The sequence below is a fragment of the Metopolophium dirhodum genome, chromosome 5 (genome assembly GCF_019925205.1).
Source record: "Metopolophium dirhodum isolate CAU chromosome 5, ASM1992520v1, whole genome shotgun sequence".
Classification (NCBI taxonomy): Eukaryota; Metazoa; Arthropoda; class Insecta; order Hemiptera; family Aphididae; genus Metopolophium; species Metopolophium dirhodum.
In genome coordinates, this window is record NC_083564.1 from 2,895,018 (window position 1) to 2,915,358 (window position 20,341).

At 30.7% G+C, this 20,341-nt stretch overlaps 2 protein-coding genes across 2 annotated transcripts in view; both read right to left on the reverse strand.

Moving 5' to 3' along the window:
- Positions 1 to 644: 644 nt before the first annotated feature.
- LOC132944912 (A disintegrin and metalloproteinase with thrombospondin motifs adt-2-like) overlaps positions 645 to 20,341 on the reverse strand; it is a 60,834-nt gene continuing 41,137 nt past the window's right edge. The window contains exons 15-19 of the mRNA XM_061014465.1: positions 19,342 to 19,462; positions 19,141 to 19,244; positions 18,676 to 18,799; positions 15,112 to 15,287; positions 645 to 1,806 (exon numbers count right to left, since the gene is read on the reverse strand). Of these exons, the coding sequence (XP_060870448.1) occupies positions 1,534 to 1,806; positions 15,112 to 15,287; positions 18,676 to 18,799; positions 19,141 to 19,244; positions 19,342 to 19,462 (798 nt within the window). The 3' untranslated portion in view covers positions 645 to 1,533. The remainder of the gene's footprint in view (positions 1,807 to 15,111; positions 15,288 to 18,675; positions 18,800 to 19,140; positions 19,245 to 19,341; positions 19,463 to 20,341) is intronic.
- Positions 8,940 to 12,105, reverse strand: LOC132945023 (uncharacterized). The gene is made up of 2 exons (XM_061014631.1): positions 9,980 to 12,105; positions 8,940 to 9,910 (listed from the first exon to the last, which is right to left on the reverse strand). Exons 1-2 carry the CDS (start codon positions 11,580 to 11,582, stop codon positions 9,072 to 9,074), a joined length of 2,442 nt encoding a protein of 813 aa, XP_060870614.1. The 5' UTR covers positions 11,583 to 12,105; the 3' UTR covers positions 8,940 to 9,071.

The following is a 20,341-nucleotide window of genomic DNA, read 5'->3' on the forward strand; positions in this document are numbered from 1 at the left end:
TCAAGTAAAATACGAGTGCACATTTACCAATAATCGGCTATTTATAAATTGTAATATTAGGTACCTGAGTAAAAGTACACATATATAGACCGTATAATATACTAAACACGAAGCAGTCGTAGAACATATTTTGATAATATGTATAACATACAAACGATTAAATCGGGTTCGGTGAATTATTAATCGTAGTTATTATTCGATATCGTTTGATATTAATACATTATAATGTATTAATGTATACGCGTTTGATGCACCACACATTTCGGTTTAAACTTGATGAGAGAAAGAAATTACTTTATTATACGCGATTAAATCCTGCAACGGTATACAACACGGTTAAAATGAATAATGATATCCCATTATTATATACAATCTTATTTATTCCGGGTACGTCAGGCGCGTATATACTGTTTACTGAAAACCATTGTTATACCGAACACAATGTAACGAAACAAAAAGATTTTTTTTTTGTAAAAAAAGAAAAAAAGGTTAAATAATATATAAAACTTTACTGATTAGAACGTCGATCAACGCATTTTTGGGCTTAATAGGTTTAATTCATTAGTCGCCGCACACAATAATGCCACGCGTTTGATAATAACAATAATAACAATATAATATAAAAACGTAGGTACACAACAAACATTGAGAAAAGAGACAATATATTATTATAATTGGGTAGGTATAGTTGCACTTGTACATATCATCGTAGTCCGTTTACGATAAACAGACGTAAAATATTATTAAAAGATACAAAATGTTTTCGTTACAATATAACAATAATATGTAAAATCCTCTCGCAGACGTCCCATCAAAAGGTACCGCTGCCCGCTGATATAGCAGTGATACATTTTTTCAAAATTTGGTTACTATAGTTATACAACATTGTAACGTATACATTACCCAAATAAAAAATAATTTATATAAAACCACGTGACACTCAAATGACTCGACATAACGTTAAAAAATATCGATTGAATGAAGTCATACTATGACAAAAAAATCACGTGATACGTACAAAGTGATATATTTAATTTTTAGCCACGCCGATTTTTCTCAGACAAATTTTGTGATTTTAAAAAACGATTTGAAGAATTTTTAACTCAGTATATTATTGTTGTCAATTTACGAAATAAAATTTATTTTTCATCTTAATAGTTTTTCAAAATCCCAAAAGCCAACCGAAATTAAATCGCAGTAGGTATAATTTTAATATAATATTAAGTAAGTATATTATGCATAAGTACCTAATAGTTATGTAACTGGTTAAATACTATATAATATTGTACGGATCACTATATATATTGTGTATAACTATAGTTATGGTGTAAGTTGTGGACGAGATTTTCAAAAACGTCAATCCATATCAAACATTATTATTATTATTAATAATTATCACTATCATTATTATCATTGTTATTATTATTATTAATAACTATTATCATTATTATTGTACTGCGTATACGGCTGCTGATCGGTATTATACGAATGCCTTTGAAACTGAACGCCCGCGATGTTGACATGGTCACGGCCTCATCGCATGTTGACGGCATACTGCACGCGCTTCTGCAAAGGTTTGTCGGGCATGTCCACGTAGTCGTCGCTCGACCAGTCCCCGTAATCGGTCCGGTCGACCATGTCCGGCGTGATTGTTGTCAGCAACGGCGTGCCGTCGGCGCCAACGCTCAAGTAACGCAACAGGACTTCCGGTACGACGTACGGCCCCGGTGGCCGGGCGTTCTGGCTGATCAGTGGGAAGTCGCTGCCCGAATCGGCCGAACTTTTGCCCGACCGTTTTAAGTCGTCCTGTGGAAACAAACCGATCGACCGTCAAACACGTCCGCGCAAACAATACCGGGTGATTAATTTGAGGTAGGACACTCATTATTGAAAAAGTATTAATGTTTATACAATAATTTTTATTTTGTATGATTTCAAGTCGTTATAGTACAACGTTTTTACTAAAAAAATTTTTTTTTAGATTATCAGCGGGGCGAATGTATTGATTTTACAATGTGTGTTTTATATTTATTTTTCCTTTGTTTTAAAATTTATAAGTCGCAATGATGGTTCGACAATGTATTTTTATATACCAAACATGACAACACGGTTTTATAGGCGCGTATTTAAAATTAACAATATATTCTGTAAAACTATCTCGTAAATATGATCCTAAATCTAAAACAATAAATAATCGTTATAATTGTGTAAAAAAAATTTGTAGATTTGAAATCTAGACTTCATTCGTCTTAATCATGACACAATGTGTGATATAATTCCGATTACACCGAAATCGATAGAATTTTAAGGACATTATATTATTCATAGGTTTATGTTTATAAAAATGATGAAAAATGATTAAATTATGATTTGATTGTGACTATTTGCTATTTACAAGCTGACAGAAAGCCAACTAGTATACTGACCACAATGTAAATCGAAAAATAACAATACTATTTATTGTTGTTGTTGGGTAACCAATAATTTGTTGAAAACCGTTATTAACTGTTTAGCGCTGGTCTATACGAGACAAGTCTTTCAAACATTCCTGAAAAAACTTGTTTCGACATTTTCTATACGCCACCGTTTTTTGTCACGAGTTGGAAATGGCCGTAAATAACTTGATAGAAGTTTCAAGCCGTCGGTCGTACGAATATTTTACCGAACTTCAATTTGTGATCGACGTGCTCGATTTAGCCGTCGATTGAAGGGTCACGGCGCCGTTACTATTACGTCATGGACTCAAAGAACTGTTCCGGTCGTCTCCGGAGATGGATATGGACTCGCCCGTGTTAAAAATAAGCAAAATATTTTTCTGAGTATTTCAACACATAAAAATCGAATTTAGGATGAGTAGTTTATGAATTGTAAGTATTTTAAGTTTAAACTCCACTCCATTCCCGCTCATCAAAACTTATATTATATACCAACTTATAAAGTTAGTTATAACTCATGAAATACTCAACCTAATTACGATTTTTATTTATCAAAATACTTAGAAAAAAATGTTGCTTTGGAATATGAAATGAAAACTGTAGTTATGGCGTAATTCAAAACATTTTAACAACTAGAAACCTCTATTTTTTCAAAAAACATTTATATTTTTTGAAATAATGAGTGTTTAATGATAAATAATCACCCGGCTTAAATGTCATAATATGTTATAAACTTATAGGTATACATAGGTATTAGGTGGTATTTTTATACAGAGAGAAAACGATCAAGACGAAATCGTAAGACAATATTAACGTATAAATTCGTTAAAAAAAGCGACGGTGAATATACGTACGATAGGTATCCAACAATACAATATCAGGAGAAAATACTCGTACACCGAAATGGAAAAAAAACTGTATTAACTCACTGACAATGTTTGTACAATAGTGGTCTTATTGTCCCTAAAGCAGTCTAATTGTCACTTCGTTGGATTTATTGTCACCTGTGGTCCTATTATTGTCACTTTGTCGTTTTTCTCCATACATTGTTGCAGGTAACGTGGTAAAACTCTGAACTTTCTAAGAACTTCTAGGAAAAATTTCGGGAAATTTCTGCGAAACCAGTCACTGACATTGCCGGTGACTGTTTGGTTTCAGTCTTGAACGATTTTCTTCCCAAAAAAGTTTTTAAATGTCAGAAAAATGCTGACTTATATTTTGGTGCGTTTTTACAGTTTTTCTGACATAGTTAAACTTACTTTTTGGATACCCCTAGTAATAAAAAAAATAAAAATCATCAGTTATCGTTAAATACGTAACACTTAATTCAAAATTGGTATCTAGAAAAATATAAATATTCCAATAATGACGTTTAACCAAACTTATAAATTATTTCCAGCAACTGTTTTATCATTGCTCCGTCTATATGTATAAAAATTAAATTACAAAGCCAATTTGACCGGCAATTGACGTTATCGTTGAAAATTATGTCAATATGATTTATTGGCGAATTGTTTCAAAATTCTACCTTTACGTGTATTTAGGCCAGGGCTGGATTGGTTAGGCGAGCTATCGAGAACATCTCGGTGGGTCGCTTAAAGTTTGGGCCGATTATGTGAGTGTGAGTGAAAATAAATTCATGTTTAAAATACGATTGGCCACCTATAAGCTCGTAATAATTATTATAAACGTAATTTTGGTCCACTGAATATGTAAATGGGTCGCTTATAGAAGTGAAAATCTCGATGGATCGATACATACCAATCCGGCCCTGATATAGGCCATAAAGTATATACCTACTTATAAAATGTATTGGTACGATATGTATACACGGACTTGCTCTGGAATACAAAAAGATAAACGTTAATTCTAATTTGTACTACCTTACTAGACCAATATTAAAGACTTGTAGATATCAATTTAAGAAAACGTTGCGTGGCATACTTAACCATACAATTTTGTGTATATAGTGCACTTAATGAGTACCTACATAAAAATGTACATGTCATACGCGTTAAATGTATACAGTTATGATGTTGAGGGACGGATAATATACTAAAATGTTATAATATTATAGTATTATACACAAATCATACTAACTAAAACGAACGGCCGGAGTCTAGACTATAGAGTATAGACTACATTTCACTAAGTGAAACCATTAAAGTAAAGTAAAAAAAAATTGAATGTTTTAATAACATAAACATTGTAATTTGATACACTTGTATATGAAAAGCGGCAGGTGTAGGATTACTGTTTTATATAATACGCGACAAGCTGCGGCTGCAGTAAGTGTAGCAGAGCTGATTATTATTAGGGTGGATGGATTACAGCTCTGAACAGGGTATAGAAAAATCGATGTCGAATAATAATATAGTACTGAGCCGTTGTCGCGGTCGTGCCACGACGATTAGATACGAGGGAAATAACCGTAGGTCAATGATGTAATGCGATATAATGTCTATTCAATGTAATAAAACAAAATATAGATTAAAAAAAAATAAAACTTAAATCGATCTATGAATCTGCAATTGAAATTAGTTAATAATCGACCAATTATAATATGGTTAAGTTATATTTATTAAACATGACACCGAACTTAAATTAAATACCTAATTTAAGTTTCAGAAGAGACACATCGTCGAGTTTGTTCATATCACTTAACAAAATAAGAAAAACGAGAGTTAGGAACGAGAATAAAATACCACAAGGGGGATAAAGTGGCCAAGCAGACTAAGGCGTCGGTTGCAACGCGCACCGACGCCAGTTCAATCCCGGCCACAGGTGGAATTTTTCTTCGGGCAGTCATGGTGTCCGAAGAGAGAGGCCACCATCCCTCACCCGGGCATGGCAGATACCTTCGGGTGCCCACTTGAAAATTCTGCCAAACACAAAAACGTGTTCCTCCAACTGTTCCCTACCGTACCAAAACCCTATAGTATCATCCTACAGATAATGGACTCAGTTGCCGGACTTAGGACCAATAAAAAAAAAAAGGTGGGTAAGTGGATGTCGCTCTGCTGTACAGTAGGTTACAAGTGGGTCACTGTAATGGATGGTGTTAAATTTGAATTCAATGATATAATATCATTGTATAAGAAAAACGATTCTGAGCGAAAACGGTCAGTCAGCCTATGATATTACTAAGTATATTTGATGATATCATTGTGAATAAAGTAATTTATATATTTACTTATTTACGCGGAACCTTGATTTAAATTTTCAATCCTAAGCTACAAAAGTTGAACATTTTATACATTTTTAACTACAAAATAATTATTACATTTTAAATTTGATAAATTTTGTCAAAATTTGAACTTTAAATGTTTATAAAAAAAGATCGTGCCTATGTATTTTCAATATTTTTCAACTGCTATTGTAACAATAGGTATATCAGGAGCCTCGCATACGATTTTCACGCTTTTCTACCCAACAAATAAAATTTTATTGATATTTATAGAAAAAAAACTAAAAAAATTGAGAACTGACAATGTCCGTAAACATCTCAAAAAGAGTCAAATTATTTTCAAAATATTATCGTGTATAGAAAATGCTAATACAAACACTCAGTGAAATTTTCAATTATCTATAGTCATACGTTTTTTAATTACAACAAAATAAGATAACCGTTACACGAGAAATCAAGTGAATATCAAATGTTGTAAAAATATGAATTTCAAACGCTCATAAAAATTTAATTTGAATTTCTTGTAGACATTTTTAGATTCTGAGCGAAGCGATGAATGTATTGATTTTACAATGATGTGTGTTTTTTTATTTATTTTATTTTTTTATTTTTTTTTGTGTCTGTCATCACCTTTTAGGACAGTAAAAGTGCTTGGATTTTCTTCAACACTACTATATTGTTACAATGATATTTGAAAAATATTAAAAATTCTTCGTCACAGTTTTTAATTACAAGCATTTAAAGTTCAAATATTGACAAAATACGAAAAAATCACGAAAATTAGCAAATTATTTGAGTTGAGAATTCATAAAAATTTTTCTTTTTCAATCTAAGATTTGAAAATGTAATACAAGATTATCCATAAGTTGATCTACCTTTATCAAAAAAAAAGGTGGGTAAGTAGATGTCGCTTTGCTGTACAGTAGGTTACAAGTGGGTCACTGTAATGGATGGTGTTAAATTTGAATTTGAAAAAAATAAGTAATTATAAGATAAGAATTAAGGCTAGGATTTATATATATTGGTACAGTTTTTTCAGAACCTATCTACCAATTTTATTTTTAATGTCGGGAAATAACCTCATATTGATATAAATGATCAATTACATGTTTTTGCACATTTTAAATATATTGCATAATATCAAACAATGTTTCTATGAACACAAGATAAGTATGTTTTATGCTATATTCAAACAAAATCAGTGCTAAAAGTTATAGATGCCGTCATGCCGAATCATATTACGGTCCTCATTTCAATTTCATAATATCAGTGATTTTGTTTTTGACGAAAAAATTTTAAAAAAAGTATTAAAAATACCCTTGGTTTATTTAGGACCAAGACTAACAAAACTGATAATATTAATAATAATAATAATCGTTTGATAACATTTCGAGTTTAGAATATCGACCACTCACTTAAATAACATATTAAATAACATATTTATCTGTGCACAGTTCGGCGAAAAAGTTTCATCTGAATTCGAAAGTCAAAACCTTCATATTATATAAAATAAACTATTTGTCCGCGGTAGCCATTCCATATTTATACATATGATTTATTTTTTTAGAAAAGTTAATTTTTACTTGTTTATTTAGGGATTAAAATTTTTTTCTTCGAAATGTAGGAACCGTTTCAGGTAATGTTTGCATTTTATTTTTTTATCGAGTCAATTGAAGTATGGCTTATGAAATTATGGTCTAACGCAATACTCTATAATGGTGCGCAATCTGGGAGTCATTACATTTTAGTAAGGGTTTCCCAAAATTAATTTTAATTACGATAAGTTACATTTTGTGAGTGGTGAAATATTTATCATTCATTTTTAGAAGTCATGATAAAAAATATGTTGCGTACTACTTCTTTTAATATTCATTTTTAATTGATAGGTAGGAACTTCAATATTATATAGTTATGTTCGACGTATTTGCAGGGATTAGTTCAACTATAGTCTCTAAGTTCACTTATGTGTACACATAGGTATTATCTGCTAACTATGCGATCCAGCGATTATTTCGGTGGATTATGATTTATTTCCTTATTATGTATTTATTTTATCAATCAATTATTATTTATTACTATAATCACTTCGAACTAATTTTAATGTTTCAAAAAAAAAAATATTTGCTCATTCCTCAAATGTTGGCGTGTCAAACTTTCGATTTACAAACTAACCTTACTAATTATTTTTATGTGCTATGTAAGCGTAAAATATATTATGCAACTATCATTTTTTTTTATATTGAACAGTTTATTTTGTACTGTTGTGCATTATTATTGTGTTCTTACCTGAGTTTCCCTATCACCTGATTAAGAATGAAGAACGAGTATATTTTCATAGCCGGGAGGAGGCATAATTAATTTAAAGAAAACAGCATCGGAGTTTAAACAGTAAAAGGAGCAGAATTAATATTATTTGTATTCTATAAAAATAAGTGTACATTTTGAATACATTTTATAACTCAAGATCCACCAAACTGATTTCGATAAAAATTTCAGGGCATATTTGTTGATTTGTATTATTATTTTTTGTCAATATATTTAGGTATATCTTCTAACTATATAAATGTGAAATAAAAATCTTTATACAGGGTAACTCTGGACCTACTTATCAGATCTTCATGATTTTTTTTTTTAAAACGGAAGGGTATATAACAGAGAAAGTTTCTATGAAAGATAATTTTAGGAAAATCCACCGGAAAAGTAGGAAATTTGGATGTCAAAAATACAACAGTGACGTCATTTGTCCAGAAAAAAATAAACTAAATAATAAAAAATGTAGTTTATTGTTGCAGATTAAAATAATAATAGAGTATTATATTATATTGGTTTCTATTGGTTAATTGGGCATGTTTTTTGATTTGTATTATTATTTTTTGTCAATATGAATATATATATAATCGAATGTTTGTGAGTAGATTAGATCTCTGGGAATAAGATAGGCTAATTTAAAAATGATTTAATTTGGTTTTGTTTATTAATCTGATTTTAGGATGGTTAGGTTAGGATTTTGTATTAATTGATTATATTAATCCACCATATTAGGTAGAATATGACAAATTTGGTATAATTGTTATACTTTAGAGTTAAATCATACACTTACGTGCAAACAGCATGGTGTCCGTGATCCAGGCGCGGATCCAGCCTACCTTAACGGGGGGGGCGGATTATAAATAAGTATACATATTTAGATACCTACTGCTAAATACGAGTATATTATATTATTATTATATATATATATATAAATAGTTATAAATGCAATAGTACAGAATGCAATTCCTGATTATTTATAAATTTATAATGAATACATAAACTGCATTAAATTTCTTTATTTCTTTATTTAATTATTTAAATTACATTTTTAAATCTATCTTTTTCTTTTAAAATACCTTTTAAAATTCATAATAAAATATAATATAACAATTTTGAAGTTAAAACATTTTAATTATGAATCAAATTACAAAGTCCAATCTTCTGTTAGATTGAGCAAATATATCTATAACTTCATCGTGGTTTATAATGACATCTCGATGAGCGTGTAATAATGCCAGTCCATTTAATCGTTCCTCTGATATTCTCGACCTCATCCATGTTTTGACTCGTCGTAGTGATGAAAAATTACGTTCAGCTGTTGCACCTGTAGCCGGTAACGTGATAAGTATTTTTAACAATACATTTATTCCAGAAAAAAGGTCCGGGTCACATTGTTTGATAGCTTCTAAAGGTGACGAAGGTAATTGTTCCTCTTGCAACCAATAATTGTGCCAAAGTTCAAATTCACCAATTATTGAAGATTCAAAAATATCTCTAGGTATATTTATTTCATGAGCTACTAAGTCACCAAATTGATTAATCACGTTTTTTATTTTATTTTCTAATTTAAATTTGTCATCAAAAATGGATTTTGTTTTAACTATGTTGGGCAACACTACGTCTAGATCAAAAACTGACATTAAATCTTCATCGAATCTAGATTCTAAATCATATAGTAAATTATCGAGAAAGGGAATAAAAAGAGTTATTCTAAAATATTCTTCAACAGATTGAGTTTGAGGATTTTCTCTGTTTTTCATTACTTCAGATAATCTTGGCTTGTTAATTCCGATTGAAATCCCCAAGTTGGCCATCTGATTTTCAGCGGTTTTAAATATTTTGTTAAAACAGTTGGAACTATTTTCTCGTTTTTTTTTCAAAATAGAAATTACATTTTTAATTATAGTAGTAGCTGAAAATTTGTCCTGGCTTTTGGACTGCAATAATTTACTTACTGGAGATGTTAAAGTAAAAATTTCTGAAACAGTTGTTAATGTCAAAATAAATTCTCCAGTCGATGCTGATTTAGATAAGTAAGATGCTTTACTTGCGGTATTTATATCATCCCAATCTGATATTTTGTCTAATGCCTCGATTATGGAACTTAGGCCAGTGAAAAATTGTAAAATACAGTCATGTTTTTCCACCCATCTTGTCTCACATAATGAATGTAATGATGATTTTAAAGTATTTTTCAAAATATAGTTTTTTTTTGCTGATGAATTAAAAAAATTAATTATTTCTTTCATTATTCCGAAAGCATTTCTTACAAATTTAATTTTGCACCCTTTCATAATAGACAAATTTAAGGCATGACTAAAACAAGTGCATTTGATTGCATTTTTCATTTTTTCTTTAAGTGTTTTAACTGCTCCACATTTTTCGGATAGCATAACACTACATCCATCTGTTGTAATTCCGACGCAATTTTCAAATGGTAAATCAAGTTTTTTTAAAATGCTCAAAACTGAATTTCCTATAATTTCACCAGTCATTTTAGGTTCTACTTCCCCTCCAGTATTTTTATAATTGTCTTTATGACAGTCTAAGAATCCGATAAAATCTTCATACACTTCATTTTTATGGACATATCGAATAACAGTGACTAACTGGGAAATATTTGATACATCGGTGGTTTCATCAAAAATAACACTATAAAATTTTGATTGTTTTACTCTTTCCAACACATTTTTTAGTATCAAATTTCCTATAATACAAATAAGTTCGTTCTGTGTCGTTTTACTAATGTAAGTGGCTCTAGACTCGGAACTTAATAAATGATTTTTTAAAATCTCATCACCAGATGAAATTCTGAAATTTAATAATTCCCTGAAATTTCCATTATTTTCTGTAGGCTTTTGAGAATCGTCAAATATACTGCCATCATCGCGATGTCCTCGAATAGCAATATTTTGTTTACCAAGAAATATTAACGAGTCAATTATTGGTTTCAACCGAGATCTGTTTTCTTTAACTTGTTCATAATGAGCTGTATTTAGTTTATTGGTAATTTTATTTTGTGGATTATTATAAATATGTAAAAATGATTTTCCATCCTGAACGGCGTTTTTATGGTAAATATTTCTACTATGAGTTTCTAGGTAACCATCCTTTCCAAGAAGTTTAGCAAATTTGGTTAAAGGTTCGGTTACTAGACACTTAAGAGGCATTGTATTTTTTGATCCTGTGCCAGTATTAGAGTGATTAAAAACTGAACAATAAACACAGAATAAACCATTCATAGATTTTGATATCACTAGCCAAAAATATTTTTCCAAATGCTCTAATTTTACGTATCTTTTTTCTATACTACCACATTTTTTGTGAGTAGAAAAGGGAAAATTATTTTTATTTAGGGGTCTCCAATGATCTTCAAGAAGTTGTTTTTTAAAAATATTATTAATGTGTAAATTTGAATTTAAAAAATCTCCAATATCTAGTTTTTTATTTAAATTAATTTCAGTGTTTAGTGGTTGACAAATATTTAATTCAATTTTTTCTTTGGATGATAAAGACGACTCACTTGAATCCACTGCAATTCGATTTTTATTTTCCTCAGTTGTTCGATCATCATTTTCCACAGTACTTGCACTAGTTGCACTTTTCTTTTTAAAAAAATGTGTAATATCGACATTTTTCCTCTTAGACATTATGTTTTTGTTCAATAAACGAATAAAATGAAATAATTACAGTATAACAACTTACAACTATAATACAAACGTCACCAATTAAATTAAAAGAATAAATCGCGGTCACTTTTAACGGCGTATTACGAGAAATATAATTTCGATTATTAAGGAAATTATACGTAATACGAGTACGCGTGTATATCTGCGGTTGTCAAACTAAAGACTAAAGAGTGTCTAATCTAATGTCAACAGTCAACACAACAATTATTACTATTATAGGTACTGCTAGAAATAAATTGATATCTGTATTATAAATATGTATATTTCAGGCAGTCGAGAATAAGGAAGATTTAATATCTGTAAACAAAATAAACATGTAATCTCATACTATTTTTAGGACAAAACTCTACGATTCGGCTGGGCTGGCCGGCTGGTGGTTGTCGTCGCTCATACGGTCGCAATAATATTGTTGTCATATGTTTATGTTATAAAAATAAAAGACAAACATTTGTGACAATAACAATTAACAATACGTTAGAATGGTATAACACAAAATAATGTAATTTAATAGTACAACAAATTCGATACAACACATTTTGATACGGCTGACGGGGGGGGGCGGCCGCCCCTACCGCCCCCCACTGGATCCGCGCCTGCCGTGATCTACCGCAGGTAGATTGCCTACCTGATAATATACTGCTGGGAATCAGAATTTTTATTCTGGGCAACGGAAAAGTTAACATTAATTTTGAACACCATACACCGAATATTAAATAACAAATTGAACAAAGTTTGAGTCATATAGAGTTAGTACATTTAACGGGCAACGATGTGCACGGGTTCAGCTATTCTATATAATATTATTGTACAGTTATTAATTAAAAAACGATGCAGGCCTTTCCATTCTTAGTCTTTATTCATTATATCAAATCAGTTATGTTTATAAATATTGTGAATTGCGTCAAAATAGTTTTCGATTAAAATGTCTTTTTAACTATAATATTCTGAAATAAGCAACCTGACCTATATATATACGACTATAATAAAAAATTAAAAAATACAAAGTTATTAAATAACACATAAAGACAGGCATTTGGTATTGTTTTTTTTAGATTTGGTTCGTGACTGACTGGTACTAAAAAAGTTATTCCTGGAGATATTGAAAATAAAACAATAAATATAATTATTTTTTTTTTATGTAAAGTATTTTCAATATATTTTTTTTAGAACAATAAGCAAATGAGAGAGAGAGGAGTTACATGGAAGAAGCCAACCATTAGTGCCACTACCTATTTTGAGTTTTTTTGTTTTGTTTTTTATTATACCTATCTAGTTTATTTATTTTTGAAAATAAATTAGTTTAATGATCATTTAGAAGATTGTGACACGATCTTTGCTTTAGCCATCTTGGGGTTCCTGGAATAAGGTTGACAATTTTTTTATCAGAGGGTTAGAATAGAAAGTTACGTTTGTTATGAAAAATTTGATTCGTTGAAAGTTGTTGTTATTTTAAATTTATTATGGAGTGTAAGATTCAAAATAAAGGGAGAGGTGTTAGTTATTTTTTTTTTATGGAAATATTTTGAAGAGTTTGAATTTTTTTTATGTTTGATATTTTTGCACTTCTTCAGAGCTGAAGCCCGTAGATCTAGATGGGTTTTATACATTAGAAATTTGATTTTATGCATTTTTTTTTCAAATAAATATAAATCACAAATTAAAAGAAAACGAATTTGGACGTACTTACGGCTATATATTTGTAATTTTCCTTCGGGTAATATTATTTCAGGTATACGTCCATGATAACCCGAAAAGTTATTTTTTCTTACCAGAAATCAAGTTTGAGAATATTCACATTTAGTATTATATTATAATTTTAAATTCGGGTAGAACAATAATACGGCGCGCGGCGGCGTGTTCGAAAAGTTAGGAAACTCATTAAATATTTAACTAGTATTGAAATATGTTTCCAAACTTTTTAAATAGATTTTAATAATATAATACTTTGATATTTTCAAAATATCCGAATACACAAAATACGCCGCGCGTGTAATAATGCTAAATTGAAAATAATAATATATACTGTAGCAGTAGCAATAATATAGAGCGGCGTGTCATCGGAGTAAAAAAAAGGAGAAACATGTCTGTTTATCTGTTATCATCGTATATTATTGTCTCCATAATGATATACTCAGTGTCAACACTAAAGAAAATCACTATAACACAAGTATATACGTCGACGCCACCGCCACGACTGTATTCATTATCATATATCATTCACCGAACATCCAAATCCCCAGATATATTATCGCCGAGTCTGCAGCTGCAGCATATTACCTATACAGACGTTTTCGTCGCTGTGACCTTTATCCTTATATATATATATATATATATTTATGGTTAATCCATTTTACCTACTGCCGCCACAATAACTACTCTGAAAAGATCTTTCTTCTTGTCGTGGTATAAATCACCTGTTGAGATATAGAATAATCGTCATCGTTAAGGTCGGCCGAACCCGAAGTCCACGCGCGTCTACACATTTTATGGTGCCTGCACCTTTTGTAATTTATTATTCTATCACCTATGGCAGAAAAAAAATAAAACTGATGATATACTAGACTCTAGTAACTATAGAGTATAATAGCCACCTATTAAACTTAATCGGGATTCGATTCGAAATCAACTAGCTTTGATTTTATTTCATAAGCTTCGGCATAATATTTAAATAATACAAATAAAAATACAATAATAAATAATGGATAAATCTATATAATACAAATTAAAAGCCGTTCGTAGGCAACCGCATCAATCGAGAACGGCTAGACCGATTTAGCTTAATTTTTTTTAATGTTGTGAATATTATGAATGAGGTTATTACGGAAAGAAAAATTGGAAAAAATGCTCAGAAAATTAGAAAATTTGGGAAAAACTGAAATGCCTTTTTTCCGTAGGATATTTGTATACAAATTTAAAATGGTTGCCATTGGTTACATATTTTAATATACTTATAGTAACCTATTAGTAGAAATTATAGTATTATAGTATTTTTTCCATATAAATGGTTGCCCCAGGTTACATATTATATAATAATTGATCAGATATAATATAATGTTGATATTTGGTCACTATAATTTTGACCCTAGTTGGTTTATCCAAATTTAATAGATTTAAAAACTTGAACAATTTGGCTAAAATTAGGGTCATCAAATTAGTTGACACGCAGGGTAAATAAATTTCAACTAACCTTTTTATTTGACACACGGGTACAGAAAGGTTCGCCTAATCTAGCGTATGTTCACCCTGAACAAAGTGTGGAAGGGGGGGGGGTGGTACATGAGAGGACATTTGTGACTTTGTGACAACAATTTCACTACGTATGGACCTATAAAGGATCGCGTCGATAAACTGTTTCTGACACCAGTGTCAGATTATTATCCAGAGTACTATGTGATCAACACGGAACACCGACTACTCTGCGTGGTCCGCCAACATTTAGACATTTATATGATGTGCCGAGATAAAACAAAACAAACAATGGTTATCTCACCTCGGGCGTGCAGACGTGATTCAGGCAGTAATAGTTATCATTGTCTGCGGAGTGGCACCAAGTTCCGTCAGGGAAATACGGATCGACCGGTAAGTTTGACACGTCCAACCTGGGCGTGTAGAACGATCCAGTGTCCTTCCGCCTGCAGAACACCGAACATCCCATCCACGGGCGGGCTGCAATAGTATAATAGTAAATTACGCGTAAAATATAATATTATACGAATAGAGCACATTATTAAATAAATATGCAATATCGCAAGAAATGGATACGCCTGCATAGAGGAGTGATTCAAACTGATAATGATATAGCTACGATGATATAATAATAATAATAATAATATAATATGGCATTTCGCTTACGATTAACATAGTTTGCGATGATTTATAGATTGTTGTAGTTATAATAATAATAACAGCAATAATAATTATTGTGATCGAGTTTATAACGCGCCGATAACAATATAAAAATACTCGTACCTATGTATAAAAATACCTATTTATAGTATAATATTTTACGAGAACTCTGGAAGCCAGCGTCGAACAGTAATAAACGTTTCTTTGTACATTCTGTGCGAATAAAACAAATTCAGCAGCGTATAGTCATCATTTTTTTCTCAAACAACCCTTTGTATAGAATAAAAAAAAAAAATATTAAGACTTATCAAGCGTTTGTGTTTTTGAATATTTTATTATTATTTTTTAATAAAGAATAAAAACAGATACGTATTACGTATTATAGTAATATCGTGTTTGTTGTACTACTCGTGTACTTGAAATGAAAATCTGACACATATTGTTCGATGCATATGTACATTTAACTGAATTAAACACGATAAGTTGATACAATTTAGAACAATTACGATAAGCTTGCATCATGATGGAGATTTGGCAGGAGACGGAAAATCCTTGGATTACTACCTTGTCAGACCGAAACATAATTGATTCTTTTGTTAGGCAGACAAAGTTGTTTAAATGCATTTAAATTTTAAGAAAATAAAATAATGTTTTGTTTCAAATTCTATAAATTGTACTTAATAGTCTCGTGTATTTAATTTTTGTAACACGGAAGAATGATACCTGACAAAAATAGACAATTTTATGAGAGGAGATTCAATTGTTGATCTAAAAAGTTTTGTATTCGTATTTTTGGCGCAACGGAAAGGAGGAAATAGTAAATTATTTACTTTCATTATCGATAAGATTATAACCAAGGCCGGCAAGTTAAATAATTTTGTAAAGTGAATAATGTAGATGAATGTTAAGTTAAAAATAAAAAGTTATTTTTCCTCTTTTGGAAAGAAAAAAAGTAACGTAACTTAGCTAAAAATCAATTAATTAATGTTTTTGGGTGAGATTGTAATTTTTCATCGAAATATATTATACAAAGTTGTATTTATATATAATTTTTATCACTATTAAAATCCAGAAGTAGTGCATCCATCACATCCATCACAACTACAGTCTACAGTTTTGTATTTAAATACATATAACATTACACATAATAATATTTGTGGATCAACTCACATATCGGGATACCTGGAAATGAGAAAGCAGACCTGACAGCCTACGAAGCTACCTCATCTCCATTATCCATAAAAATGAATACATCATCCTCATTCGAAACTTTAACATAATCCATATCAAAATAAGAATGAAAAACATTTTGGAAAAATCTACCTCTCTCTAACAAATTGAGAAATGTAAAATGGTTTAAAAAAAAAAATGAAATATCCTCCAGAAACAGAAATAAGAGAAAAAGTAACAATTACTCGAGCTGAAATTGGCCACTCTCACCTAACACATGCATATCTCATCAGGAAGGAACCGTGGTACTTGTAATGTAACTCTATCAATATAATATAATATACCTATGCCCGTATGCATACCTAGTCAATATTTATGTGTTATATAAGACGTCATGTTAAACTGTGTTTTATATGACACATAAATTAACTATGCATACAGACATATAAGTCGTCAACTACCCCAAACACACCGAAGCCCGAAAGATAACTCAAAAACCCTCTCACACTTCACCAAGCTCAAAACGAAGAGAACACTGTCGCAATCAGTGCATTTTTTTCGCAATACAAACCTTAGCCATAAATTGTAGATGACGTGTCAATATTTGTATTGAGTTTTAATGTACATTAATATACCTCTTTCTTTAAATATTAAGTTAATGGAGGCTGAAAACCTATGTAGTTATAGCCTTTAATAATAATAATATTTCCAATCATTATTAATTTTTTTTTATAAAAAAACAGTAATATATACAAAACAAAGGTATCTATGTGTATGTTAGGAAAATAATTAAACTTCACGAGACTATAAAATTAATTGACTGTTAAGTGATAAGTATTAGCATATCATGGAAACAAATTGAACTCGTAGAGTAAGAACAGTTAGTTACTTTTAAAACAAAATTAATTCATCATGTTACTTTTTAACTTAAATTTATCAGTTCAACTGGTCATTGATGATCAGTCCTGATTATAATAATATAATATTATATTATATTATATGATGATGATTTCGGTAATGCGGTGTGATTGCTTCGATGGTATTATTATTATAATGTTGTGTCGAAACAACTCACTACACACGCGACGACGACAACAGTTGTAAATATTATCATCGTTACACCGTTATAGGATCATAATGAAGACACTAAAATATTATAATGTTTTACATGGCAATAATTTTAAACGGAGCCAGTTAAGCGCGTGTTACAAATTATACATACCCGATTGAACACAACAATCGTGTATTAATTGTTTAGTATATTAGCAAACACGCGGACACTTTTAAAATGCGTTTTAAAAGACGTGACTGCGCTACCCGTCGTAACATACTTATAATGTTACGAACTTTGAAAAAAACAATACGAGTTGGGTTTACGTTTATAATAAAGTTATGTGCATAAAAGACAATACTGGGTATATAATACGTTCTTTTTTGTGACTTCCTATAGGTAATTATTATGTACAAATGTACAATGCATGCATCGATCAAAATTTAAACCTATACACGGCATTACGTGTGTTTCTACAACATAATAATATGAAACAGAGAGAATCCCATTTTCATATTAAGTATTGTACAAAACAATAATCGTAGAGTTTAAAGAAATAATCATACAATTGTTTCGATGGAATCAATATAATAAATAATCAACCCTCATTCTATCGACAAATTGATAATTTTTACAAATGTATAATATTGGATCTAAACTTAATACTGAGTAAAAAAGAACGGACACATATTATAATTTATATATAGAATAGATCTTAAGCAGAATCATTTGCAAGGACTAATACCTTAAGTCTAGGAAACTCTGTAACTATAATATCTATGCGATTACTACTGTGTATTGTCGTAAATTATTTCGAATGATGTTACAATAATAAACTTTTTTTTATTATCCGTTATTAAGGTGGAACCGTCGTTTCGTTCGGCTGGATTGTTCATCGAAATCATTTTAATTTAAATTAACATGCACGCATTTCGCAAATACATAATATACGTAAATTTGGGATCCATTAACGTAGATTGCACTTACCGTCTTCGTGAGGCGCCTGCAGACCCGAGTACTCTCTGTCCAACGCCGGCAGTATGGAGGCCAATTCCTTGCACTTGGCCGTCGCGTATTCCGCGGCAGTCGTCTTTTTGGACTTCTGGCACGTCTAAGAGACACAAGACGAATTGTTTATAAATAATACTAGTAAATTCATTATGATACGTCGCGGTTTGCAATGAATCAAAAAACCGGTTTGGACCAATGATTCTCAATTTGTTCAAAGAGATGACACCAAAATTAGGCATTACATTTTGTCGCGACCACTACAAACATTTCCTTTATATGTATATTGTATATAGACACCTAAATCGTGCGTAAGTATAAAACTAAGTGGTTTAAATAATGAGTTTAGGCAACTCTCATAAATAATTATATATTCGGTGAGTTATCCCAGGTCTTGTATGGACTATAATATTAATTTAGGTTCATAATAATATTATAATACACCTTGTCATCTTTGCAGAGAACGGCTTCATGTCTAGGCCCCTCACATCCCTCTTCCGTGTTTATCGGTTTCGGATTGTTGCACGTCCTCGTCCTGGACCTGAAACCTATAATAAACGTGGTACGTCATTGGGCGGTGCATTGTTGTTATGTGGCGATGAATAAAAGTGTAGAAAAATAAATAAACAAAAAAAACCCACATACCTTTTGACTTATGTATACACCCCGACGTACACTCGTGCACCTTCCACTGACTCCATCCACCTTTTATGATCTTTTTGGGTTTTTTTGGTTTGCCTTTAACGCATTTTCCCGCCTCGCACCACTGCGTTTGAAAAAAAATCGACAACAATAGGTTCAATCCCGGGTAACCCGTAAAAAGCTTTTTCAATTTAGAGTGGATTAAAAAAAAAAAAGTGTTCGCGTCAAATCGGTTGATCGAATTAAGCCAAACTATATATATCATTATATGTACAACCTATATTTCTTTCTCTGGCCACGCTACACGCAATATAACATGAAGGTACGCGTCGTCATTTGCAAAAAATATTGAACAGTAGTAATAGCGTGTTATAAATTACTTGTAACTATAGTACTAACCTATATAAATAAAAATTAAGTTATTCTCAATCGTACCTGTTTGGCTGTCTTATCTTATTTTTGCTTTTCATTTTATAACATACTACTACGTATTTTATATAGTATGTTCTAAAAAAAAATACTATTGGTTATAATTATTATAGTCTAGTGCTCGGGGCTTTAAATACCAATAAATTTAAATGATAAAATTAAGTGCATAAAAAAATAACTAATTAACTTAATTATGAGTATTTAAATAAACAAAAACGACGATCTCAAAATGTGTGATGTCGCCCTCAAACCCCAAATATTAAAATACAGGTTTTCTCCTCAAAACATAATGTTAGATTCTGAGCGAAGCGATGAATGTATTGATTTTACAATGATGTGTGTTTTTTTTTTATTTTTTTAATTTTTTAATTTTTTAATTTTTGTGTCTGTCATCACCTTTTAAGACAGTAAAAGTGCTTGGATTTTCTTCAACAGTAACTTTTCTGATAGGAAAGTGAATCTAGATGGTACTTTCGGGGGTCATAAGTCCCAGTAGTTTTCAAAAGCGACGTGAAAAACAAAAGAAAAATTAAGGAAAAACGGGAATTTTTACGCAAAATCTGTTTTTGAGAAA